This window comes from Syngnathoides biaculeatus, chromosome 11, assembly GCF_019802595.1.
Source record: "Syngnathoides biaculeatus isolate LvHL_M chromosome 11, ASM1980259v1, whole genome shotgun sequence".
Taxonomy (NCBI): domain Eukaryota; kingdom Metazoa; phylum Chordata; class Actinopteri; order Syngnathiformes; family Syngnathidae; genus Syngnathoides; species Syngnathoides biaculeatus.
The window spans coordinates 9,358,557-9,385,947 of record NC_084650.1 but is presented as its reverse complement, the minus strand read 5'-3'; the positions used below and the strand labels follow the sequence as shown (position 1 = coordinate 9,385,947).

General features: G+C 42.5%; 1 protein-coding gene and 1 pseudogene across 1 annotated transcript in view; one reads left to right on the top strand and one right to left on the bottom strand.

Moving 5' to 3' along the window:
* spdl1 (spindle apparatus coiled-coil protein 1) overlaps positions 1-27,391 on the bottom strand; it is a 140,359-nt gene that overhangs the window by 16,168 nt on the left and 96,800 nt on the right. Inside the window, exons 10-11 of the mRNA XM_061834071.1 lie at positions 21,740-21,860; positions 447-513 (exon numbers count right to left, since the gene is read on the bottom strand). Of these exons, the coding sequence (XP_061690055.1) occupies positions 447-513; positions 21,740-21,860 (188 nt within the window). The remainder of the gene's footprint in view (positions 1-446; positions 514-21,739; positions 21,861-27,391) is intronic.
* On the top strand, positions 9,043-9,161 carry LOC133509291 (5S ribosomal RNA; annotated as a pseudogene).

Below are 27,391 nucleotides of genomic sequence, written 5' to 3'. Positions count from 1 at the left end.
ATGCGAAGGCCATCCTTTTCTGAAGTCTGCGAGTGGATCTTAAAAGTGTGGAGGACCGTGAAAGAATCAAACATCAACAGATAAAACGACTGGGCTGCTATGTGAGGAGAACAGCACAACTTCAGCAGTAACTCGAGATGAAAATGAGATTGAGATCGACAGAGACTGAAATGATGTGTGATGGAGACTTTCTGAGGCTCTTCAACTCCTATCCTGAAGACGATGGCTCAACTTGTCATAGCTAACTTGCAATAGCACAGGAGAGCCAATGATGGAATGAAGGCGCTCAGTACTTTATATTGTAGGGGAGAGACAACTCATACCAGAAAGTCCAATTGGGTACTTCGGCTTTGTTTTAGCCGGTCTCAGAAAAAAACAACCTCTTAATTCACTTTTCATGGTCTTTAAAAACAGCTTCCAAACAATGTTTTGATCTATGAAATTACTTTTAGGTTCATATTTGTGTTGTAGCTCCTCCACTTGAAGCTGCAGTCTGATTTTTTCGGACTGGGCCTGTAAGAAGAAAACAGAAATAAAATCAAAGCATTTTTATGACAACAGACATTAGAGATGCTCTTTTGTAATTTTGTTGTGTGTGTACTCTGGATGTAACTTGTTGAATGTTAAATGACTGGGGTCCAAATGTCTTATGAAAAATGGAATGTATCAATTCCTCCGTTTTTACAAGCTTGAACACAGCCTTTGCGTAGCATATTTTTAGCTGAGGGGTAAACTGAAGAAGTCCATCTGTAAGGACTTGGGCTTTGAAGCAGAGGGTCACGAGTCTGAGTTGCCCTGTGGACAAAAATGTAAAAATATTTACCGCTTGTTCACCTGCTTGATGACTACTGTCAAGGTGACAGAGGTAATGCCAGGTCACCGAACAATGTCCCAGACAGCAGGCTGGATGGGTCGATTGGAAAACCCACTCGAGTATAAGACACCCACCCACTCTCAAGAAGCTCCAGGGTCTGCGAGTGCTGGGACCAAAACACATGTGTGCAAATCCTGTTCTTGCATGCAGGAGTGCGTTTCTCCTCATACTATACTACGATAAGCTGTTTAGGTGAAAAACAAAACACACAACTGAAAACAGGATGCACCTCAACAATTTTCAAACTCATGGAGTTAGCACACAATGGCAAAGTCATTGGTCTCAGAGATGGTGAGGAATTGATGTAACGACAGCAAGTGGAGCAACCGGAGCTGTAGTGCAGTGGACACAACCTAAATCTGAACACGCGCAAGACTCTAGAGATGATTGTGGACTTAAAGTGCCACAGACACCAAATATACATTTTAAAATATTACGATAACTACATTATTTACTTCAATGTTTATACAAATAAAAAATAATGGGTGGAGAGGGTGTCATTAATGCACAAAGTTGCAGTCTCACTTGACATCCCAATGGCGGCCATAATGCTTGCAACGTCATTTGCAGATGTCACACTGGGACAGTTGCCATTGAAAAAACACAGTGCCGCCAGCAATGGGAGATGAACAAGAGAGATTTTCAGATTGTTCTGACGCCCCATCTAAGACTGAAGCTCATTTCGAAGAACAGAACAGAATCTCAGAATCGAGTGAAATGAGCCATATCTAGGTGATATGCGGATCACTTCGAACTAACAACACTCCCTGACAGATGGACGAGGAACCCGATGAAATACTAAAAATGACGGGCCTATAATTGTTCCATTTCCCAACTCTTTTACAAGTCTTTTGTATGTAGTGTACTCAGGAGAAACCTATATAGGCTGGGCGAAGTAACTACTTCAGGGGTGCCCAGATACCAGTGACCGGTGGTTGGGGGCTCCTTTCTACTCCCCACCAGTGGTGGACAGCACAAGGCAGCCAGCCTCCCGGCCCAACCCGCCTCCGCGTTGTGTGAAACGGCGGCTAACGGCAACCAACCAAAAACTGTCCAAAGGCATATCAGCAAAGCTTGGCTTTAAACTACGATCTTGTCTCAGTTCAGGTAGTTCCTCCTGTTCCTGTAAAGTCATGACCTTTCCACCAACCGAAGTTAACTGTATGGGTCCCTCACCCAGTCAAGGAATTAAATGGAATCTTCTCAAGTGTTTTTAAATATTTCACCATTATCTCATATAATGCTGCTGTGGTGAGGGTTTTTTATTTTGCCATTGCTTGGTATAAACATTTCAAGATTTCCATTTTCTGCGTTATTTTTAGAGTTGCAGTTTTGAGCGGAACCCATCTATTCAATCTGTGCTTGTACATAGGTTTTCATTTCAGCCTTGCATGCTTTTGTTCAGTTCATTCAGATGATGAAAAATGTCAGCCAGATATGTGATGTTTGCACAGCACTCAACAGTTGCAAGCAGTTTTGCGTAATCAGACCTGTCATTTGTTAGAAACACTTATTTCCTCTAGCAGTTCATCAACAAGGGCCAGTACCTTCCCACGGGACAACAACCAGACCGACGTACGAAATAATAAGGCTTTATGTTCCGTGACCATTTCCTCACATATAGATGCAAATTTGAGCTTTCTCACTGGTCACGATTTTAAAACGTTCACCATACACACAGCATCATCCAACACAGGAACTAGGTCTGCTGGTAATGTCTTGGATACGAGGTCCTCAAGATGCTTACAAAGCCTTACTGCTCCATCAGTGCAAACACCCGTGTAGTTTTCCCATTCAAGCCTACTTTGTTCAAGATATTCAGACTGGACCTGAAAATTTTCCTCTCCTGTTGTTTTTTGTTTGTTGTTGCAATTGCTGGCAAAAAAAGTTCTCTTATTGCATACCTATCCAAAAACTGCAGATTGGCCAGGATGTCCACTAAGTTCAAGTTGCAATGCAAACTTACTACTGATATGCATCTTTTCCAAAACTAAACTTTCAATTTCTGCAGACAAGTCACCAATACTTCTGGAAATTGTGTTAAATGAAAGCTGGACTTTGGCTATTTTATTTAGCCATTTTAAGGTCCAAGCATCTCATTTAGAGTGGCTTTACACACGGGAAGGGAAATATTAATGTCTCTGCCACAGTGTGTGACTTCTTGAATTTGCCTACAAGTTCAGTCATGTGATAACTAGCTTTAAGGGCTTGCTCGTCTATCTTTCTGTTTTTTATCATCAATATTGTCTCTTATATATATGTGCGTGAATGAGAAAAGTAGAGGGGGAAGAGTGAGGCTACAGGGAGAAGAGATAGCGAGGGTGGACGACTTCAAATACTTGGGGTCAACAATACAGAGCAATGGAGAGTGTGGTCAGGAAGTGAAGAAACGGGTCCAAGCAGGTTGGAACAGCTGGCGAAAGGTGTCTGGTGTGTTATGTGACAGAAGAGTGTCTGCTAGGATGAAGGGCAAAGTTTACAAAACAGTGGTGAGGCCGGCCATGATGTACGGATTAGAGACGGTGGCACTGAAGAAACAACAGGAAGCTGAAATGGAGGTGGCAGAAATGAAGATGTTGAGGTTCTCGCTCGGAGTGACCAGGTTGGATAGGATTAGAAATGAGCTCATTCGAGGGACGGCCAAAGCTGGATGTTTTGGAGACAAGATTCGAGAGAGCAGACTTCGATGGTTTGGACATGTTCAGAGGCGAGAGAGTGAGTATATTGGTAGAAGGATGCTGAGGATGGAGCTGCCAGGCAAAAGAGCGAGAGGAAGACCAAAGAGAAGGTTTATGGATGTGGTGAGGGAAGACATGAGGGCAGTTGGGGTTAGAGAGGAAGATGCAGGAGATAGGCTAAGATGGCAAAAGATGACACGCTGTGGCGACCCCTAACGGGACAAGCCGAAAGGAAAAGAAGAAGAAGATTGCCTCTTCCTCTGCGTGTGCACGAAGGCGAACAACATACTTTGCACTCTTGTTCTGAAGTAAAGGATGTTTCATTTGGAGATGCCTTTGAAACTTTTTTAAAAATCTGAATCATTTCACTGACAAATACATTGACTTTTTCCCCATCTAGGTAAACTGAAAGCAACAGGATTTGTCAAATACTAATAAAAAAAAAATAACGAGGAAGAATTCAGCATAGTATTAAAAAAAAAAAAAAAAAAACCCAAGAGCAGTTACTTCTGAATTTAACACCAGAATATTAGGTAAGTGAGAAAGAAGAAATAGAAAGATAGGAACTAGAGACTGATTAGCCACTCCAGGATCTTGAAATGCTGCTTACAAAGCCACACATTTGTTGCACAGCCAGTGTGTTTGGTATCACTGTCATGCTGAAAGACCCAGCTATTGTTTCATCTTCACTGTCCTTGCTAATGGAAGGTTTTCACTCAAAATCTCAAGAAATATGCACCCCATTGAATATTTTCTTTGAAATGAGTCTTCCTGGTCCCTTTGCAGAAAAACAGCTCCAAAAGCATGATGTTTCCACCCTCATGCTTTACAGGAGGTATGGTTTTCTTTGGATGCAACTAATCATTCTTTCTCCTCCAAAAACAGCTTTTTGCCAAAAAGTTTTATTCTAGCCTCTTCTGAACATGTGAAATTCCCTCACTCCTCATCTGAATCATTCAAATGCTCTTCAATCATTGCTCTTGAAATTCAGACGGGCCTGAATGTGGACTATCTTAAGCAGGTGGTCCCTGGCGGCGTAGTGTATTACTAATGGGAACTTTTGTTTCTTTGGTCCAGGCTCCTTGCAGGTCATTCACTACGTCCCCTGAATGGTACTGGGATATTTGCTCAATGTTTTTTTAGATCATTTTGATCCCAAAGGGGTTAGATCCTGGATGGAGCCCCAGATTAAGTGAGATTATCAGTGGTCTTGGATGTCTTCCATTTTTGGATAATTGCTTCGAACAGTCAAATTCTTCACACCAAGATGGTTACTCATTACAGATCCAGTCTTCCCACCCTGGTGCAGGTCTACCATTTTGTTTCAGGTGTCCTTTGACAGCTTTTTGATGTTTACAATAGAGGCATTTGAAGTGTTGTTTGAGATTGTGGATATGTGATTTTTTTTTCCTGATGAGTTCAAACAGGGGCCATTAAAACAGGTAACAAAAAGAGCCATTTCAATGAGACGTTACAGGTCTGAGAAAACAAATGTAATAAAAAAAAATGACTCCAAAATGAAGAGGAAGCCAGTAAAGGGAGCCCAGAATTTTGGTAATGTGTTCCCAGCTATAAACTCCAGGAAGCACCAGCATTTTGAGCCAACTGGAGACACCTGAGAAGGAACTAGTGTACTCCAAAATAAAGTACACAACAGTAATCCAGTAAACAGTTTTTAAAGTGTAGAGAATGTCTAATTTCTAATACAAATTATCTTATCTAGACAAAAATATGTATTGAACTGTACCATAAAATGCATAACTTTTTCAAGGTTTTTACCAAACATAATTGTTTATGGCTTAAAATCTGCGAACTTTGACCTACTTTCCAGTGTCTGAAAAATGCGTGTGGTTGACCTCTGACGTCACTACAACTAAACATCGTACTGCAACGAACGGCCGGATGGTTGCGTATCTATTTACTAAACGGTGCTTGCATAATTTTAAAATAGGACCGAAAACTTCGTATATATAGTAAAGAAATTATTTGAACACACTGCTATATTGCAAGTTCTCCCTCTTAGAAATCATGCAGGGGTCTGACATTTTCATCATAGCTGCTTGTCCACTGTGAAAGAGATAATCGAAAAAGAAAAATCCAGAAATCACAATGTATGATTTTTTTTTTAGCGATTTATTTCTGTGATACAGATGCAAATAAGTATTTGAACACCTGCGAAAGCCAATGTTAATATTTGGTACAGTAGCCTTTGTTTGCAATTAGAGGTCAAACGTTTCCTGAAATTGTTGAAAATGTTTCCACACACTACAGGAGGAATTTTGGCCCATTCCTCCACACAGATCTTCTCTAGATCAGACAGGTTTCTGGTCTGTCGGTGAGAAACACGGAGTTTCAGCTCCCTCCAAAGATTTTTTATTGGGCTTAGGTCTGGAGACTGGCTAGGCCACGCCAGAACCTTGATATGCTTCTTACGGAGCCACTCCTTGGTTTTCCTGGCTGTGTGCTTCGGGCCATTGTCATGTTGAAAGACCCAGCCACGACCCATCTTCTATGCTCTAACTCAGGGAAAGAGATTGTTCCCCAAAATCTCACAATACATAGCTGCGATCATCCTCTCCTTAATACAGTTCAGTCGTCCTGTCCCATGTGCAGAAAAACACCCCCAAAGCATGGTGCTACCACAGGGTTCATACTCAGTCTGACCAAAAAAAATTAAGGGCTTTTTAGGGGCATTCTTAGGGGTTGACACGAAAAATTTAGGGCTGACACAGAAAAAATTTCGGGCCGACACGAAAAATTTAGGGCCATCGTGGGAAATCAACAGTAAGGAAAAAAAGACTCACCCAATGGTGCCATCAACTGTTCTTGGTTCATCAAATGTTCCAGTACCTCAGTACCTCTGACAGTGATCACCTGTCGCCGCTTGTGGTAGTTCTCATTGATATGACCATTGTCAATGTCTTCACATAACAGTCTACAGAAAAACAGATTCTAACTACAATTGCAACTATATACAAAAATGTCTTCTACTGATGTCTGTCTCAGCACCCCTACGAGTCTAGATCCTTGAGCCTACCTAGTGCCTCCTCTATTTGTTGCTGCAGAGGTGCCAAAGTGGCTCTCTTGTCCTTTGCTCTGCCTCTGGGTGCATTGGCCTCAGTGATAAACCTCAGATTCCTCTTTTCTTCTGCCTCCTCACACAGCCTGTCAGCCTTATCAATAAGCGTAGATATGTCAGTCTCTATTCTGGCTTTTTTGGCTTTGAGGCAGTAGAGATGAAAAGTGGGCAGCGATGCCAAATGTAGCCAGGTACGAAGTCTTCCTTTCCCCACAGTGGTAGTTTTTAGCAATGTCACTGTCTGGGAACATGACTGCAAACACTTTTGAATTATTTTCACAAGATTTGTAACTGTAATGGCTGCAGCAGGTATGAGGATTTCGGCAAATATGGTAACCGATCTTTCGGTTCCGTTGATTTTTGTCCTGGGAAACGGTGGGAAACGATTTTTCGGTTCCCATTGATAATGCTCATGGGAACCGGTTTTTACATGTACTTCAAAATAAAGCCTTAGCAGGCATGAGCATTTTGTCTTTTACGCTTAGCAACCGACACGTTTGACTAGCGTTTGAGAGACCCGGATATGAATAACTCGACGTTGCGCATGGTAGCGCAGAAGCGGAAACCGGTGCTGTTTGTAAACCACACTGACAAAGCGGGGCGTTTTAATCATTAAAAATAAAGGGGTTCATGTAGGTTCGTTTTATACAGATTGTTGTATTTCGTTGAGAACTGGTTTTACATTCCACACATGGGCGAATTTTATTAAAAGTAAGCCCAGAGATCTGGGAAACGGACTTTCGGTTCCGTGTTTTCTCAGGCTGGGTAACGACATGGTAACGGAACAATCGTTTCCGTGAAATGCTCATGCCTGTGCAGGTCACTTTTAAAGTCCACACGATCTCTGCCTTTAACGAGTCCGTCTTCGTGTATTGAACTACGTTCATAAAGCCTGACTTCCGGCTGGTTGAAGTCGATGACTGGACAACTGTAGGTGCGCATGCACTGCTAGTACCACTGCCTGAAGTTGATGCTTTACTATCTTGATATTTTAGAAACAGATTCATACCAACGGAAGATGAGAGAGTCTTCGCCAAATCAGCGTGTCTCCTGTTTTTCCGGTGCGACTCCAGCGCTTTGACGCCAATCTTTTCAAGCTGATAACTCTCCTTGCACAGATGGCAGTAAAACATGTGGCGATCTTTTGGATCTCGACGAACCCAACTCCCAAACTCCTTACTTTCAACCCAGGCATATTGAAAAATGCACTTCCCCATAATACAAGTTGGATCGATGAAAGAACTACACTACGTCGTAACGAAGACGAAGTGAAATGCCTACTCACGGAAACAAACAATGGAATATCGACAAGATTGCGACGAGTGTTCAACATGGTGACTTCCGTTGACAATATCAGGCTGTTTTGGAGGCTAGACGGATCGCTATTTTTTAAAAATAAAAGATTAATTATTTTTTTTAGGGAGAATTTTGGCGGTAGAGGTCCTCCCTTTGATTTTTTTTTTTTTTTTTTAATTTAAGGCCTTTTTAGGGGCTTGACCAGTTTTCGCGGATTTTTAAGGACTTTTTGGAGCCCCGAAATGCACTTTTGAAAATGTAGGGGTTTTTAGGGACTTTTAGGGCCGTGTGCGAACCCTGTAGCGCCACCATGCTTCACCGAAGGGATGATGTTCTTGGGATGGAACTCATTCCTCCTCCACCAAACACGGCTAGTGGAATTATGTCCCAAAAGTTCAATTTTGGTCTCATCTGGCCACAAAACTTTCTCCCATGACCCCTCTGTATCATCCAAATGGTCATTGGCAAACTCAAGACGGGACTTGACAAGTGCTGGTTTAAGAAAGGGAACCTTCCATGCCATGCATGATTTCAAACCATGACGTCTTCGTGTATTACCAACAGTCACTTTGGAAATGGTGGTCCCAGCTCTTTTCAGGTCATTGACCAAATCCTGGGCTGATTCCTCACCTTTCGCCGGATCATTGAGACCCCAAAAGGTGATATCTTGCATGGAGCTCCACTCCGATTGAGATTTACCGTCATGTTTAGCTTCTTCCACTTTCTATTGATTGCTCAAACAGTGGACCTTTTTTCACCAAGCTGCTAGGCAATTTCTCCGTAGCCCTTCATAGCCGTGTGGAGTTGTACAATTCTGTCTCTGGTTTCTTTGGACAGCTCTTTTGTCTTGGCCATGTTACAAGTTTGAGCCTTTCTGATTGTATGGAGTGGACAGGTGTCTTTATGCAGCTAATGACCTCACACAGGTGCATTTCATTCAGGATAATACATGGAGTGGAGGGGGACTTTTAAAGGCGGACTAACAGGTCTTTGGGGTCAGAATTCTCGCTGATAGACAGGTCTTCAAATACGTATTTGCAGCTGTATCACAAATCATTAAAAAAAATAATACATTGTGATTTCTGGATTTTTCTTTTTAGATTATCTCTCTCACAGTGGACAGCCATGGTACCCTGAGAACGCCCGATCTCGTCAGATCTCGGAAACTAAGCGGGTTTGGCCCTGGTTAGTACTTGGATGGGAGAGCGCCTGGGAATACCAGGTGCTGTAAGCTTCTCTCCACAGCTAAATGCAGAAGGGTTCCGTCAGGAAAGGCATCCGGCGTAAAACTGTGCCAAACAAATATGCGTTCATCTAAGATGACACACTGTGGAAACCCCTAACGGGATAAGCCGAAAGGAAAACAAGAAGACAGTGGGCATGCACCTACGATGAAAATTTCAGACCCATCCATGATTTCTAAGTGGGAGAACTTGCAATATAGCTGGTTGTTCAAGTACTTATTTTCTTCACTGTATATTCAGGATATCGAAGCCTTTGCTATTTATCAGTTTTATGACTAACGAAACCTAATAAGAACTTCACAAATATTTACCAGATTTGTTTCCAACACAAGGCATATCCTGCTCCCTGTATGCTTGGCATTTTCTTCATGGTCAGCTATTTCACCTTCATTCGAACGTGTTTGCTGTCTAATGGCTCAAATTGATAACCTTTAAGGCCTTTATAAAGCTCGTATTCTTCATCTTCGTGTGAACCTTCAGAATAGTGTTCGTCGCTTTGAATATTGCAAAATTCCTCAACGTTCTTACAATGTATTCCAATGCTCGCTCATGTTGTCAACGGTTCTGACGTTGCATCCCCGCTCGGCTGTTTACGCTTCGTTTCCGTCTTTTTCCGGCGAATCCAGCAACATGCAAATTTTTTTTGCTGATAATCGAAAAATAAAAATGTTTCCTTCATAACAGATTTCAGATTAGAATTCTGGATAAAAAAAACTGTAGAATATTAGCAAAAAGGTTCATTAAGTGCTGTTGTGAAAGAAGAAGCTTGACTTCAGCCAACTGCTTAAGATGTAAAAAGATGTAATTTTCAACCACACAAATCAGAATCAGATTTAATGGCCAAGTATGTAAAAACACACAAGGAATTTGTCTCCGGCAGTCGGTGTCACCCTGGTACGGCATCCATGTTGAGTACTGAGAAGAACAAACAAAGTATCGAGAACAAAGAACAACAGACATTGAATTAATAGGAACTATTCCTCATAAGAGTCACAATTGTGCAATATGCAGTCTTCAAACATTTACAGGAGTTAAGAGTGCCTCAACACCCCACATTATGTTAAGCTTATACAGAGTGCACTTACAACGTTGGCGATTCACCGTGATAGACCAATGGAACGACAATTGTGCAAAGGAAGCAGTTTAAAGTGACAAATTGTGAGATAGTCTACAATATATATTACTAATACTGACTGGACCACCAGAAGGATATGAGGATATGTACCAACAACGGCGCAAGAAAGAAACGAGTAGGTTCGCTGATTAAGAATTTAATGACCTAATTGCAAGAGGGGAAAAAACTGAATGCCTGCTAGTTTTGATCTGAATTGATTGGTAGTGCCTGCCTAAAGGAAGGAGCTGGAAGAGCTGGTGGCCAGGATGTCGAGGGTCTGAAAGGATCCGGCCCGCTCTAGTCCTAGTTCGCGTGGCGTGCAAGTACTCAAGGGCGGGCAGGGTGGTGCCGACAATCCATTCAGCGGTTTTGATTGTCCTTTGCAGTCAGAGTTTGTCCTTTTTTGTGTCAGCCCCAAACCAGACAGCGATTGAGGTACAGAGTACTGATTCAATGACCACTGTATGGAACTGTCTCAGGAGCTAATGTGACAGGCCGTGTTTTGGAATAATTGTAAATGCTGTGCAGTGATTAAAGTGCTTCACTGCATTGAAGAAATGCTTTGCTATAGAGCTTTGTTTAGCAATTCAACAGGAAACAGATCTGTGCTCAAAAGAGAAAGTACCCATCTATGGAAAATCCGAGAGACTTTCCCTGGCAGGAGATGAAAAAAAAACGATATACTGCAACATTCTGACTTGCTTTGAAAAATGCCGTATGATTGTTTTTGGTTAAAAACATCTTTTCCTTTTAGCTTGTCCCTTTACAGGTCGCCAGAGCGTGTCATCTTTTTCCATCTAAGCCTACCACATGCATCCTCCTCTCGAACACCCATTGTCCTCATGTCCACCCTCACAACATCCATCCACCTTTTCTTTGGTCTTCCTCCCGTTCTTTTGCCTGGCAGCTCCATCCTTAGCACCCTTCTACCTATATACTCACTCTCTCGCCTCTGAACATGTTTGGCTGTTCCTCTAATGAGCTCATTTCTAATCTTATCCAACCTGTTCACTCCAAGAAAGAACCTCAGCATCTTCATTTCTGCTACCTCCATTTCTGCTTCCTGTTGTTTCTTTAGTGCCACCGTCTCTAACCCGTATATCATGGCCAGCCTCACCACTGTTTTAAAAACTTCGCCCTTCATCCTAGCGCAGACTCTGTCATATAGAACACCAGACACCTTCTGCCAACTATTCTACCCAGCTGAGACCAGTTTCTTCACTTCGTTACCACACTGTCCATTGCTCTGTATTGTTGACCCCAAGAATTTGAAGTCATCCACCCTCGGTATCTCTCCTCCTTCACCCCTCACATTCGTGCACAAATGTTTTGTTTTACTTTGGCTAATCTTCATTCCTCTCCTTTCCAGTGTGTGCCTCCACCCTTCTAATTGTTCCTCCATCTGCTCTCTATTTTCATTGTAGATCACAATATCATCTGCAAACATCATTGCCCAAGGGGATTCCAGTCTCACCTCATCTGTCAGCTTATCTTTTACTACCGTAAACAGGAAGGGACTCAGCACGGATCTCTGATGCAGTCTCACCTCCACCTTAAATTCTTCTGACACTCCAACGGCACACCTCAACGCTGTTCTGCTGCCCTCATACATGTTCTGTACTATTCTAACATATTTCTCCGCCACACCAGACTTGTGCATGCAGTAGCACAGTTCCTCTCTTGGTACTTTGTCATAGGCTTTCTCTAGGTCTACAAAGACACAATGTAGCTCCTTCGGTCCTCTGTACATTTCCACGAGCATCCTCAAGGCAAATAATACATTGTGGTACTCTTTCTAGCCATGAAACCATACTGTTTCTTGTAGATACTTCTGTCCTGAGTCTAGCCTCCACTACTCTTTCCCATACCGTCATTGTGTGGCTCATCAATCTTTATTCCTCTATAGTTTCCACAGCTCTGAACATCGGCTTTGTTCTTAAAAATGTGGAATAGCACACTTTTCCGCCATTCTTCTGGGATCTTCTCTCCTGCTAATATTCTATTGAATAAGTTGGTCAAAAACTCCACAGCCACCTCTCCAAATAGCTTCCATACCTCCATGTCTATGTCATCAGGACCAACTGCCTTTCAATTTTTAATTCTGTTCAGTGCCTTTCTAACTTCACCCTTACTAATCATTGCCACTTCCTGGTCATTCACGCTTGCCTCTTCAACTCTACCTTCTCTCCAATTCGCTTCATTCATTAACTTCTCAAAGTACTCTACTTGGCACACTACTGGCACCAGTCAACATATTTTCATCGCTCTCCTTGATCACCTTTACTTGCTGCACATCCTTCGCATCTCTATCCCTCTGTGTGGCCAACCTGTAGAGATCCTTTTCTCCCTCTTTCATATCCAACCTGGTGTACATGTCGTCATATGCCTCTTGTTTAGCCTTCACCACCTCACCCTTTGCCCTACGTCGCATCTCAATGTATTCCTTCCGCCTCTCCTCAGTCCTCTCCATGTCCCACTTCTTCGCTCCTTGGGTGACTTCCTGTATTTTGGGGTTCCACCACCAAGTCTCCTTCTCCCCTTTCCTACCAGAAGGCACCCCAAGTACTCTCCTGCCTGCCTCTCTGAGGACCTTGGCAGTTGTATTCCAGGCTTCCAGGAGCTCTTCCTGTCCTTCTAGAGCCTGTCTCATCTCTTTCTGAAAGGTCACACGACATTCTTCCTTCCTCAACTTACACCACTTGATTCTCTGCTCTACCTTTGTCTTCTTAATCTTCTTACCTGCTACCAGAGTCATCCTACACAATGACATCCTATGCTGTCAAGCTACACGCTCTCCCACCACAACCTTACAATCAGTAACCTTGTTTAGATTACATCGTCTGCACAAAATATAGTCCACCTGCGTGCTCCTACCTCCGCTCTTGTTGGTCACTCTATGTTCCTGTCTCTTCTGGAAATACATGTTCACCAATGCCAATTCCATCCTTTTTGCAAAGTCCACCACCATCTGACCCTCAAAGTTCCTTTGCTGAATCCCGTACTTACCCATCACTTCTTCATCGCCCCCATTTCCTTCACCAACATGTCCATTGAAATCTGCACCAATCACAACGCTCTTTCTCTGGGATGCTCGAGACTACTTCATCTAGTTCCTTCCAAAATGTCTCTTTCAACTCAAGGTCACATCCTACTTGTGGGGCATAGCCGCTAATCACACAATACCCTCAATTTTAAATTTCAGGCTCATCACTCGATCTGATACTCTTTTCTCCGCCAAGACATTCTTAGTCAGCTCTTCTTTTAAAATAACCACTACTCCATTTCTCTTCCCATCAACTTCATGATAAAATAATTTAAACCCTGGTCCCAAGCTTCTAGCCTTACTCCCTTTCCACTTGCTCTCTTGGATGCACAATACATCATCAACCTTTCTCCTCATCATCATGTCAACTAACTCCTGAGCTTTTCCTGTCATAGTCCCAACATTCAAAGTCGCATTTTGGTTAAAAAGATACTAAATTTTATGTTTTAGGTGTCAGTGTCACTTTTAGGAGCCATCCTTCAATACAGCTGCCACTGTCCAACTGCCCTGTGTCAACCGTAGAGACCTTCAACTTCCTGGGAAATAGGCTCTCAGGACATGATGTGGAAGGTCATTATCAACTCCATCTTCAAGAAGGCCCAGCAAAGGATGCACTTCCTGCAGTTTCTGAGAAAGCACAGGCTACCTCAGGAGCTGTTGAGGCTGTTAACTGAAGCCACCGAGGCCTGCAGGTCTTTAGATGTTCAAAGGTCTTCTGTAACCTCCTGGATGAGTCGTCATTGCATTCTTGGAGAAATTTTAGCTGATACTCTACTCCTGGGAAGGTTTTCTACTGTTCCCAGTTTTCTCCATTTGTGGATAATGGCTCTGACAGTAGATCGCAGGAACCCCAAAGCCTTGCAAATGACTGATGGATTTCAATCGCTTTTTTAAAATCACATGTTTTTGAATTTCTTTGGATTGTGGTATGATGCATTAATTCTTGAGATCTTTTGGCCAACTTCACACTCTCTAACAGATTCTATTTGAGTGATTTCTTGATTCAACATGCATGGTTGTCATGGTTTGGGTGTCGCTTGTGAAATGGAATTCAGCTATCCCAAATTTCTGGTTAGTCACAGTGACTGTAATTTAAAACGAGGTTGCAATTACTTTTTAACACAGGGTCTGAAAGGTTTGGATTTTTTTGTTCCTTAAAAAAATTAGTAGAAAACTGCATTTTGTATTTCTTGGGTTGAGTATGGAAATAATAAACAGAACTCCAGAGGGGGCCAAATACCTTTTCATGGCGCTGTATACCCTAGTGTGACGTTTTTTCCCTTCTTTATTATGCACTTGTGGTTGGTGCGATTTGTACTAGCCAGTTATAGTCCAGAAAATACAGTATGTATATATGACAATTGCAATTCCTCTTTTAACTTATTCGAATTGACCATATTGTTTATAACGTTTACAGTGTAACACAATGTATATTTTAGACAGAGCAGTTCATTTATTAGTTTTTTTAACTGTTTACCTTTGTTATTGATTACAGCACCGTAGTCTGAGAGGAATGCCATTTCAGTTATGCTGTATGTTATATACGTATATCACATCTGACAATAAAATTACTTGAACTTGAGCTCTGCAGAGAAAAACTTTCTCCAGAATCCCAGAACCAAGCGCCGGACAATGGGTGGGGCTTCAGCGCCAATACACCACATCTGTGGATTTCCCTACCCACCCACCTTAGGATCCACTAGGCCAGGTGTGCCCAGACAGTTTTTTACCACAAGATCTACTTTTTAAGCAGCCAGCCTCTCGCAATTGACGGGGGGTGGCTGACGTCTCTCTCTCTCTTTTTTTTTTTTTTTTTTTTGAGAACGACCAATAATGAAATGGAATGATCAACGGCAAAGATCGACCCATTACCTCTTCTTTTCCTTTCGGCTTGTCCCGTTAAGGGTTGCCACAGCGTGTCATCTTTTTCTATCTTAGCCTATCTTCTGCATCTTCCTCTCTATAACCCCAACTGCCCTCATCTCTTCCCTCACCACAGCCATAAACCTTTTCTTTGGTCTTCCTCTCGCTCTTTTGCCTGGCAGCTCCATCCTCAGCACCCTTCCACCAATATACTCACTCTCTCGCCTCTGAACATGTCCAAACCATCGAAGTCTGCTCTCTCGAATATCGTCTCCAAAACATCCAACTTTGGCTGTCCCTCTAATGAGCTCATTTCTAATCCTATCCAACCTGCTCACTCCGAGCGAGAACCTCAACATCTTCATTTCTACTCCCTCCAGTCTGCTTCCTGTTGTTTCTTCAGTGCCACCGTCTCTAATCCGTACATCATGGCCGGCCTCACCATTCTTTTGTAAACTTTGCCCTTTATCCTAGTAGAGACTCTTCTGTAACATCGAACACCAGACACCTTCCGCCAGCTGTTCCAACCTGCTTGGACCCGTTTCTTCACTTCCTTACCACACTCACCATTTCTCTGGATTGTTGACCCTAAATATTTGAAGCCCTCCACCCTCGCTATCTGTTCTCCTTGTAGTCTCACTCTTTCCCCTCCACCTTTCTCATTCACGCACATTCTGTTTTACTTCGGCTAATCCTCATTCCTCTCCTTTCCAGTGCATGTCTCCATCTTTCTAATTGTTCCTCTGCATGCTCCCTGCTCTCCAAATTGCTTCCATACCTCCACCGGTATGTCATCAGGACCAACTGCCTTTCCATTTTTCATCCTTTGTACTGCCTTTCTGACTTCCCCCTTAATAATCATTGCCACTTCCTGGTCCTTCACACTTGCCTCTTCAACTCTTCCTTCTCTCTCATTCATTCATTCATCAACATCTCAAAGTATTCTTTCCATCTATTTAGCACACTACTGGCACCAATCAACACATTTCCATCTCTATCCTTAATCACCCTTACCTGCTGCACATCCTTCCCATCTTTATCCCTCTGTCTGGCCAACCTGCCGAGTCTTCATATGCCTCTTGTTTAGCCTTTGCCACCTCTACCTTTGCCCTTCATCGCATCTCGATGTACTCCTTCCGCCTCTCCTCAGTCCTCTAAGTGTCCCACTTCTTCGCTAATCTCTTTACTTGTATGACTTCCTGTATTTTGGCGTTCCACCACTCGGTTTCCTTCTCCCCTTTCCTACCAGAAGACACACCAAGTACTCTCCTGCCTGTCTCTCTGATTACCTTGGCTGTCGTTGTCCAGTCTTCCGGGAGCTTCTTCTGTCCATCGAGAGCCTGTCTTACCTCTTTCCGAAAGGCCGCACAACATTCTTCCTTTCTCAGCTTCCACCACATGGTTCTCTGCTCTACCTTTGTCTTCTTAATCTTCCTACCCACCACCAGAGTTATCCTACACACCACCATCCAATGCTGTTGAGCTAAATTCTCCCCTACCACTACTTTACAGTCAGTAATCTCCTTTAGATTACATAGTCTGCACATAATATAATCCACCTGCGTGCTTCTACCTCCGCTCTTGCAGGTCACTATATGTTCTTCCCTCTTCTGGAAATAAGTGTTCACTACAGCCATGTCCATCCTTTTTGCAAAGTCCACCACCATCTGTCCCTCAAAGTTCCTTTCCTGGATGCTGCACTTACCCATCACTTGTTCATCACCCCTGTTTCCTTTACCAATATGTCCATAACAATCTGCACCAATCACAACACTCTCGCCGTCTGGGATGCTCAGAACTACTTCATCTAGTTCCTTCTAGAATTTCTCTTTCAACTCTAGGTCACATCATACCTGTTGGGGATAGCCGCTAACCACATTATACATAACACACTCAATTTCAAATTTTAGTCTTATCACTCGATCTGATACTCGATTCACCTCCAAGACATTCTGAGCCAGCTCTTCCTTTAAAATAACCCCTACTCCATTTCTCTTCCCATCTACTCAGTGGTAGAATAATTTAAACCCTGCTCCTAAACTTCTAGCCTTACTACCTTTCCAACTGCTCTCTTGGATGCACAGAATATCAACCTTTCTCCTAATCATCATGTCAACCAACTCCTGAGGCTTTCCTGTCATAGTCCCAACATTCATAGTCCCTACACTCAGTTGTAGGCTCTGTGCATTCCTCTTTTTCTTCTGACGATAGATCCGGTTTCCTCCTCTTCTTTGTCTTCGACAGTAGCTGAATTTCAAACCACGCCTGCAGGTTAGCAGTGCCGGGGGCGGGCGTTGTTAACACGGGCCATGACTGATCCGGTATGGGATTCTTTAGATGAACGCTCATATTTGTTTGGCACAGTTTTTACGCCGGATGCCCTTCCTGACGAAACCCTCTGTATTTATCCGGGCTTGGGACCGGCTTACAGATTGCACTGGTTTGTCCCCCCATAGGGCTGCACTACAAAAATGCAAAACATTAATTTTAAAGTATATTGAGGATTCTTTATGTGTAAATGCATGTTTGTGTGCCTTGCATAACCGCATGAGCTAATATTGCAAAAGACAACATAGTGAACCATGAACATTTTTTGTAATTATCTGACTTCACGATGATGATCACTTAACACCATACGAATGAAAATGCACATCTGGGTTGTGTCCCTCACGTCAGTGGATTCGTCCAACTGCAGTGAGAAATACAATTGCCGATGTCCTCCCACACATCAGGTATTGCTTCACAGCACCGTGTAACTGTACTCCTTTACAGCTGCACATAATATTTCCGCCTTGGCATTTTTAAAAGATCTTTCACCATATCTCTGTCTTGGAAAGACTTCTTGTTATTAATGATGATGTGAGGAACCCGAACGATGCTTCGGTGGCGGCTTTCGGTCTTGTATGTTGTGTGAAAAGTGACTGCTGTGCGTCTCATTGGGATTTTAGTTCGTTCACTTTTCTCATTCTCCGCTTGCTTTACGGCGGAATGTCGGTGTCGTATTTTCTATTAACAGTTCGAAAATGCCGCGACACATTTCACGACACTGGCAGATGAGGCAAACGCTCTTTCAAAATGACATCGTGAAAAAAAAAGTCCACCTCACATTCCGTATGAAAGTGATACGTTTTTGTCTTCTTTTCTCCAGCATCCATACTCATGTTTGATAAGATGTCTTAAGCGAGGGCATAAAATTGGGGGGAACTAGATGACTAGAGTGTTTTTCTGTACTGTCATTGTTTGCACATGGGCAGTGATTTAAAGGTCAGAAAAATACAGCTGATGGTTTTTTCCTAACACTGCGCTGACGCGATCAACCAAAACTGCCTCAGTCGATCATAATCGACACATTGAGCACCCCTGCACTAGGCCATGGATGCCTTCAAAAAAATACCTGAAGTCCTTCAACTTTTAAAAACCACTCATTAGCCACTTTCGTTTTTAAATGTTCGTCCTGTAAATTTTTACAGAATGAAGTGCTAATAAAATAAAATGTACATCTAGTGGTCCCTTGAGAAATGAGTGACAATTTACATTTTTTTCAGGATATGAGTGGTCATTTGGTCATATTTTTGCTTTGAATGAGAGCGCAAACTTAAGTTATGAGAGTTTTATGGAAGCAGTCAATTCAATTCAACTCACTTCACAAGAAGCACCACTTTAAGGGAAATCCAGTGCTTTGCATGGACATTGTGTATCCAATCGGTCATCTAATATCTACCCTATTTTGACAATGTAATGTTAAATCCTCTCTCATTTCATAGTGTTTTGAGAAGATTTTTTTACCAAATTCAGGAACGCTGCCATTTTCCTGAGTCACATGGCCTACGTGCGCGGATGTGACGTGTGCCGTGGTGCAAAAAAGGCTCAATTACATGCGACACCATTTATGCCCAGCGCGGATTTCTTGTATTTATCCTCATCTGATGAAGAAATAGCACTGTTGGTTGATCGGGAAGACGGAGGAATACTTCCATAAAGATTTGAACCTGTGGCTGTGATTAATGTTGAATATTCGGATGGTTCTTCCGACAGGTATGACGCGGAGTCTGACGAGCAAGCTCCGGCGGCAGGCCGCAAGCTGAGCTTTCGGGCGGTGGAGGCCGTTAGCCATGGACGCCGAAGCTAGGCTAAAAGCCTCTGTCGCCACCGAAAATCGGCGAAAGGCCTCCACTGCCGCAGGAGGTCACAGCCAGGCTTCCGATACTGCTATTTCTTCATCAGATGAGGATAAATATGAAAATCGGTGCTGGGCATAAATGGTCATATGACTTGCGAAAAAGGCAAATTCATAATTGTCGATAAAAATCTTCTCAAAACTATTAAATGAGAAACGATTTAACATCACATTATCAAAATAAGGTACATGTTACATGACCTATTGGATACAGTGTTCATGCAAAGCACTGGATTTCCCCTTTAATAAACGGTGAATAATCAAAAAGAAAAGCTTTAAGCAATTTAATGTCATTCCCAGTTGTCATTTATTTTCAAACTAAGCATTAAATAAACAGAATTGCACGTTGCTCGATGAAGATCCCTTAGCATAATGCTAACAAATGACCAAATAAATGGAAAAGGCCACTGACAACTGAACAGAATCGACGAGCAGTTTCAGAGCCCTTTAAAGTGCCACTGACACCTAAAACATGAAATGTAGTATGTTGTTAACCCCCACCCCAAAAAAATTAAATAAAAAAAAATCAGCCGGTATGGAATCATCTGTTCGTTCACAGCAAATATCGATTTTTTTCATCTCCCGCCATGAAAATTCACTTGACTGTTTTGAGTTGAAGAACCAGGAAGTGACGTTTTTTGCAGAAACCTACAGCAGCAGGGTCGAGTGTCTTTACCTCTTGAAATTATCAGTTTCTTCTGCGTTAACCAAAATGCCGCCTTGATGTCTTTCTGGGTTTTGCCCAAACACTCAGGGGGATGAATTCACTCTTCACACGTTTCCAAAAGACCCGATTCGTCGTGAAAATGGATTGCACAGGTACAAAGGACAAGAGCTTTATGGGTTCCAAATGACAAGTATGTGTGTGTATATGGCTATTAAAAAAAATAATAATAATTGCGGGGAGGGGGAACTAAAATGTCTCACGGTTTATAGCATCTTACGTGTGAATTTAGAATAAATCCCCTTGGTCAAACCAGCAAAATATAACAAAGCACTTGTATTGCGTTTAAGGCAATTTAATCACACACAATACAGTGCAAGACAAAACAATAACAAAACACAAGTACAAACACAGATGGCAGTGTAACACGAGCTCACTAACCAAACGACGTATAGTCACTATAGTCGAATCCAATGTTCCAAATAGGCAAATGTTATTTCCAGTGAATATTCCGAAGATGTCAAAAAGGCAGTGTGGCATCCGTGTACATGGGTACTTGTAAAAAAACAGCAGTATTAATAAAAACCTCCATCGACAGCCATCCTCGTCCTTATAGGAACATTCTACAAATCCGTGTCCGGCGACGTACTCCTTCTCTCAGAACATAGTAAAAGATCCGCGTCGTCATAACTGAATAAAGTACATAAGTAATGGGTGCTAAATGTGTCGATGCGTGCGAACCGCCATTAGCGATGGCGCGGGACGCAGTTAGCGTTGGCGTGGGCCACCATTTACGCCGACAAGGAGGTGGGCTGCAGTCGCACCAGGGGAGGGTAGGAGAAAGGAGCTCTCCTCCCCCACTGGCCAACGGTGTCTGGGCACTCCCGATGTATTTACTTCGCCTGGCATGGGTCCTCCTGAGTACGCTACATACACAAGACTTGTAAAAGGGTTGGGAAATCAAGCAATTATGGGCCAGTCATTTTGAATATTTCATCAGGTTCCTCGTCCTCCTCGTCTGTCTGTCTAGGAGTCTATTGTTAGTTAGAAGTGATCTGCATATCATCTAAATATGACTCGAAACAATATGGTAAAATGGCTCTGGTCGCTTCAGTCGCTTCTGAGATGTTGTCTTCCTCAAAAACAGCTTCAGTCTCAAAAGGGGCGCCAGAAAAATCTAAAAATTGCTCGTTCATCTCCCATTGCATTCGGCACAGTTTGTTGTCCATGGCGACTGCCCCTGTGTGATGCCTGCAGGGAGACGTCACAGACAATATGGCTGCTACTGGGATGTCGAGTCATACTTTCGCAACTTTGCGCTTTCATAAAACGCTCCCAGATCACTTTTTCCGACTCGTATTATCATCAAAGTGATTAATATTGTATGTAGTTTTGATAACAATACCTATTTTAAAATGTATATTTTGGTGTCAGTGGCACTTTAAGAAATGGAGATTTGTAATGCATATGGTGGAATAACAGACATGATGGAATTTTACTCTGGTATATTTTAGTCATCGTCTAAAAAAATGCCGAAAATTACACCATCTTACCGAGTGGCAGAACAGCAGTTCAAGTCAACAAGTTTTTTCTTCTTCGTTTGTCTGCATGACTATACTATACACTTGTACGTTTTGGTGACCAAGGCTGACACACAAGAAGGCACAGCACACTGATGGTTGAAATATTAGCTTATGAAGCCGGGACCTGTTTGAGAAGACGTTCCTCGGTGAAGAGTTTCCTTTCGAGATCCAGAGCTTTCTGGCTTTCTGACAAAGACTTCATCCTTTGCAGAGAAAGTTCAGCTCCTAAACGTTCCACATCTTTACTGCACACGTGGACAAGAAAAAACATGCACAGAGTTAAATCAAAGCAAAAGAACAAAAGATCCAAGCTCATCTGACTATAAATGGCATACAGTCTAATGATAAAGTTAGGTATGTACGAGGGGCGTTCATTAAAGATTTCCCCTGACCTACTTTTGGTTAAGGTAGGAAGTTGAAATTGTACACGGACATTACCTTACACCTCTATCAGGTCACATGGTAATTTGCAGCTCTGATACATAATTCATTTCTCATTTTCAGGTGCTGAAGTAAAGTAAGGTAGCGTGATGGAGCAAGTTGAGTCCAGAGCAGTCATCAGGTTCCTGTATTTGAAAGGTCGCACTTTGACGGAGGCATTTGATGAGATGAAAGACGTTTATGGGGAGGATGCCCCATCATATGACGTCAAATACTGGCATCGTCAGTTCAAGTGTGGACTTCCATCCATGAAGTCATTTTTAAAAGGAAAGCGTTTCAAAAACAATGAAAGCCTCATTTCTGAAGTCAATGCATGGCTTCAGGCACAACCTGCTGAGTTCTACAGAAGAGGTCTACAAAACTACATAAAGCGATGGGAGAAGTCTGTCTCCCTTGCAAGAGCCTATGTAGAGAAAGACTAATATTTGTGCCAAGATTCAATTCTCTCAGCTCATTGGAAATGGGTCAAGGGAAATCTTTAATGAACGGCCCTCGTATTTTGTTCCCTTTCGGGATACATTTCAGGATGAACCATAAATAAAGTATCATGTGAATGAAACACGACCATCATTAAAATTTTGAATGTACATGTCCAACTGTTTCTAGCCTAGTCGACATGAAGTCTTTTTCACAGTAGAAATGGGTGAGAAGCCCAATGTCAACAAAATGTTCCATTTAAACAACTCAAATGGAATAAACAAGCCAAATGAAATTTCATTTCAAGGGAAAAATATTTAGAACTGTGGGGCCAACGCTTTCACCAGTTGTTCTACTGGGCAGCCAGGTACCAAAAGCTGACTAGCAGTTTATATCTGTACCGTACACAATCCTTGTCTCAAATTCCTCCTTTCTTTCTGATGCTACTACCCCTACCTACATGTCAGCAACGGACCAGTTGGGCATGTTGCCTTTTGAGGGGGTGTACAGTACTGGTTTTGTTGAAACAGTGTCTACAGTAGTCACGTTCCAGATTGGTCAGGTTGGTGTGCTCATATTGGTTTAACAGACCATTCATACATTTTCTTTACTACAAGTTCCTGTTGTCGTAGACAAGCCCAGTTTAAGGAACATGATCAGTCCTGGGGCATTAATGTCCTCACAGAGCTCTAGGTTTGGAGTACAGGTACCAAAGTATTATGGTCGAGAAATATGATGCTCAACATTTCCTTGAATTCGGTGAGGGGTTTTAATGTTACAAAAGAAAACTTGAAATTATCATTTTTCTAGCTTCATAAAGACTACCCTGGCAATACTTTGGGCTTCACGGGTTGAAATTTAACAAATTCATGAAATGGCAATCCAAAATCAAATGACACTTGATCTTTTATTGGCTTGTCAAGGTGGAGTTTGTCCTCTCTTGAACCAAACCTTGTTGCACATATAGTCCTACCTAAAAAACACATACAATGCTGGCGAAACAGGCATCGTAGCCAGAGACATAAAAAAATCTCACTACACTTTGCTATGTTGTGGCACGTGAGGACCTGCCCAATTCATATTGGTTGTCTCGACCTGGGTGGCAAGCATGGTTGTGTTGCTTTGCACTTATAGTTTGTGTCTTGTTGCTTGTCGTCTTTTCCATACAGTGTTGGTTTGTCCCTTTGTTAAAATCTCAGATTTCTTGAATGATGAACATGTTTGTTGGTGATGGATGATTTCATGGTGTCAGAAAAAATTTGCCAAAACTGTCCATTGGCTAAGATGATGGAGGGAATAACCAGCTTGTGTGGCTTAGCTACTAGCCTAACTCGAATACCTCCATGGTTGCTCCGTTTTTGCTTCCTCCTTGGCCTTCTGTGATGGCTACACACTGCACAATGCAGGAGTGGGGCTTGGAGTTCTTGTGGAACAGAACGCAGTTCAGTAGCACTTCAAGAAGAGTTTGACTCAGTAAAAGTAGTAATGTTGATGTTAAGCAGAAGCTCATGAGTGTATCAGTGTCTTGGAAAATGTAGACATGACGAAGATGGACTAAAAGACTTGGACATAAAAGGTGAAAATCACGAAAAAAAACTTGGCTGAGAATTGCTCCAGTGAGAGTTGGAGGTCACGGCTTGATGAAGCCAACAGAACCACATAGGTCACCAAACCGAACCCTGTCTACTCCTCGGTACCACCTAGAGATTCAGTCCATGTCCATAAAAGTTTAACAGAATCAGTGATTGGTGGTAGAGGGACTGAACAGCCCGTGTTCGGGGATTCGGTACTCCATACTCCGAAAGCGCCCCCCACAAGACTCTGCTAGGGACACAGTAGAATGCCTTCTCGAAGTCCACAAAACACTTGTAAACTGGTTGGGTGAACTCCCATGCACTCGCGCGGGGAGCTAGTCCAATGTTCCACGCCCAGGACAAAAACCACATTGCTCCTGAATCTGAGATTGGATTTACCAACAGACCCTGAATAAACCTTATCATCTGTCGTCGTAGCCAGGAACGTAGCTGCTTATCCTTACAAGGGTCACGGGAGTGCCGGAACCTATCCCAGCTGTCAACGGGCAGGAGGCAGGGTACACCCTGAACTGGTTGCCAGGCAATCGCAGGGCATAGTGAGACAAACAGCCGCACTCACAATCACACCGAGTGTCCAATTAATGTTGCATGTGGGAGGAAACCGGAGTGCCTGAAGAAAAACCCATGCAGGCACGAGGAGAACATGCAAACTGCACACAGGCACAGGTGACCCCAACGCTTTCCAGCTGCTCCACCATGCCACTCGTATATTGTGATTACACACAAAACATTTTTGGAAAAAATAGTTTAGGTAAATGTGGCAGTCACAGGAAATGTATAAGACGTTTACAGTATAGTAAAAAAAAATGTGTTGCAATGGGAGTCAATGGGAAGGGGGTTGTCTTAGGACCTCCAATATACATATCGACTTTTATTTGGAATGAAAAAAATTGACCCGTTGTGCCATTTTAAATTAAGATGTTCAAAACTAAATTTTGAAATTACAGCTCTGTGGCATTTTTTTAATGCTTGATACAGTGCTACCTCTACTTACGAAAGTCTCTACAATGAAAGATTTCGATTACGAAAAGGCTCCCAGGAAAATTTTGTCTTGCATGCCCAAAACTCCCTCCCACCCTTTAAATTTTTCAAAACATGGATGCCTGTGGTCCATTCTGGCAATATCTGAATTCAAAATTCAGACAAAAATTGAAAGTAAAATTTGTAAGTCCTGACCCAAAAAAAAAAAAAATTGGGCAGAAGTTCCCCAAGGTAGAAGCCCAGATTTTTTGCCACCCATCGCCCTATCACTGGATAGCACAAAATCACATTTGCCATAAAAATATGCTTAAAATACGACAGCTTATCTCAAGACAAATGAATTACGTGAACCATTCAGTAAAAAATTGTCCTTTTTCCCCATACAGCAATTTTCATGAAAATTAAAAAATCCAGAATTCCGGGAAAATCCGGAGGACTTTCATCACTGTTGCATGTTATGCCCGTACCCGCGTGGGTTATCTCCGGGTACTCCGGTTTCCTCCCACATCCCCAAAACATGCATTAATTGGAGACTCTAAATCAGGGGTGTCAAACTACCTTTGGTCTGCGGGCCGAATACAGCTTAATTTGAGATCAAGCGGGCCGGACCAGTAAACTCATTGCAAAATTACATAGAACTAACAATAAGCCCACTTTTTTCCTTTGTATTAGTCACTAATACTAATAATTAGTGGAAAGAATGAGTAAATTATCAAAATGTTTATTAACAGAATTTTCCTTTTACATTATGAACAATATATTATGAACAAGAGAATAACATAAGAACATAAATAAAGTATGTGCAATTTTAACAACACTTTTACACAGTTAAACATATATTTAAGTGTGTTGAACATAAAACTGATCACAGAAATAGTAACAATGTTCCAAAAACATTTAGTACCGGCCTTGTGGAACTTAAAAACACTGTTTTTCAACATCTGGAAAGCAATTTGAACAAATGAATAACTTTCACAGCAATTATTTGTCTTGCTTGGAATTTGCCCTTGAAACTTGACATCGTTTATCCTGCACAAGTGCATCAATATGAGGCATCATGTCCTGAGAAGCAGCCAATTTCAGAATCTCATTCAAATGCTTATGTGTGAGCTTTGAGCGCAGCTTTGTTTTATTAATGTTCATTAGTGAGAAAACTTGCTCACAAAGGTAGGTTGTCCCAAACATGCACAATGTTTTAGCAGCTAGTGCAGTCAATGCGGGATAGCCTGGTAGGAGGTACTTGTAAAATGTGTCCAAGCTTACAGAGGCAAATCTGTCCTTCAGTTCTACATCACACTGCAAATCAATGATTTCAAGTTGCATGGCAACGGGCAAATCAGAAGCTTTGACTGTGAATGGTGAGCGAAAAACTGCAAAATCTGTTTCGAGTTCGCTAAAAACCTGAAATCTTTTCTCAAACTCCATCAACAGCCCTGAAATCTTCTCTTTGTACCGTTTCACGTCAGAATTAACGCTTGCTGCGCACATTTCTTTTAAACAGGGAAAATGAGCAGGGTCACCGCTTGCCACCTGCGTCTCCCATAACCCGAGCTTTAACTTGAATGCACGTATGCTGTCATAATACTGTGTTACGATTTTTTTGCGTCCCTGCAACATATTCAAGTGCTCAGTGATGTCAACCATAAACGCAAGGTCCTGCAGCCACAGATGGCACTGTAATTCCTTAACAGGTTTACCTTTTTTCTCCATGAATTGTCCGATTTCATCACGTAAATCAAAGAAGCGCTTTAGCACAGCACCTCTGCTTAACCATCGTACGTTCGTGTGATAAGGCACACCATGGATAATGTTACAGTCACTGAGAAAGCTGTCAAATTGACAATGATTGAGACCTCTGGCTCGGATGAAATTAACAGTTCGGACAACCACCTCCATGACGTGATCCATTCTTAGCGATTTGCTGCATAATGCCTCCTGATGCAAAATGCAATGAAATGTCCAAAAATTACCTCCCCCATTTGCGGCTTGTACTTTATCTCTGAACTTTGTCACAACACCTGCCTTTTTACCGATCATTGACGGCGCACCATCAGTAGCCAGGCTTACGGCGCGTGACCAGTCCGCTCTGACTCTGTCCAGCGCTCCAACGACGGAGCTGAAAATGTCCTCAGCTGTTGTGGTGTCGATCATCGGCACCAGCTCGAGAAACTCCTCTGTGACATTCAGTCTTGTCAACTCCACGAATGAATATGGCCAGTTGAGCGACGTCCGTGATATCAGTACTCTCATCAATCGCAACAGAAAATGCCACAAATGACCGCTCTTTGCGTTTTTGTTGGTGGTCCAAATCTGCAGAGAGTTCCGAAATCCTGTCTGCCACG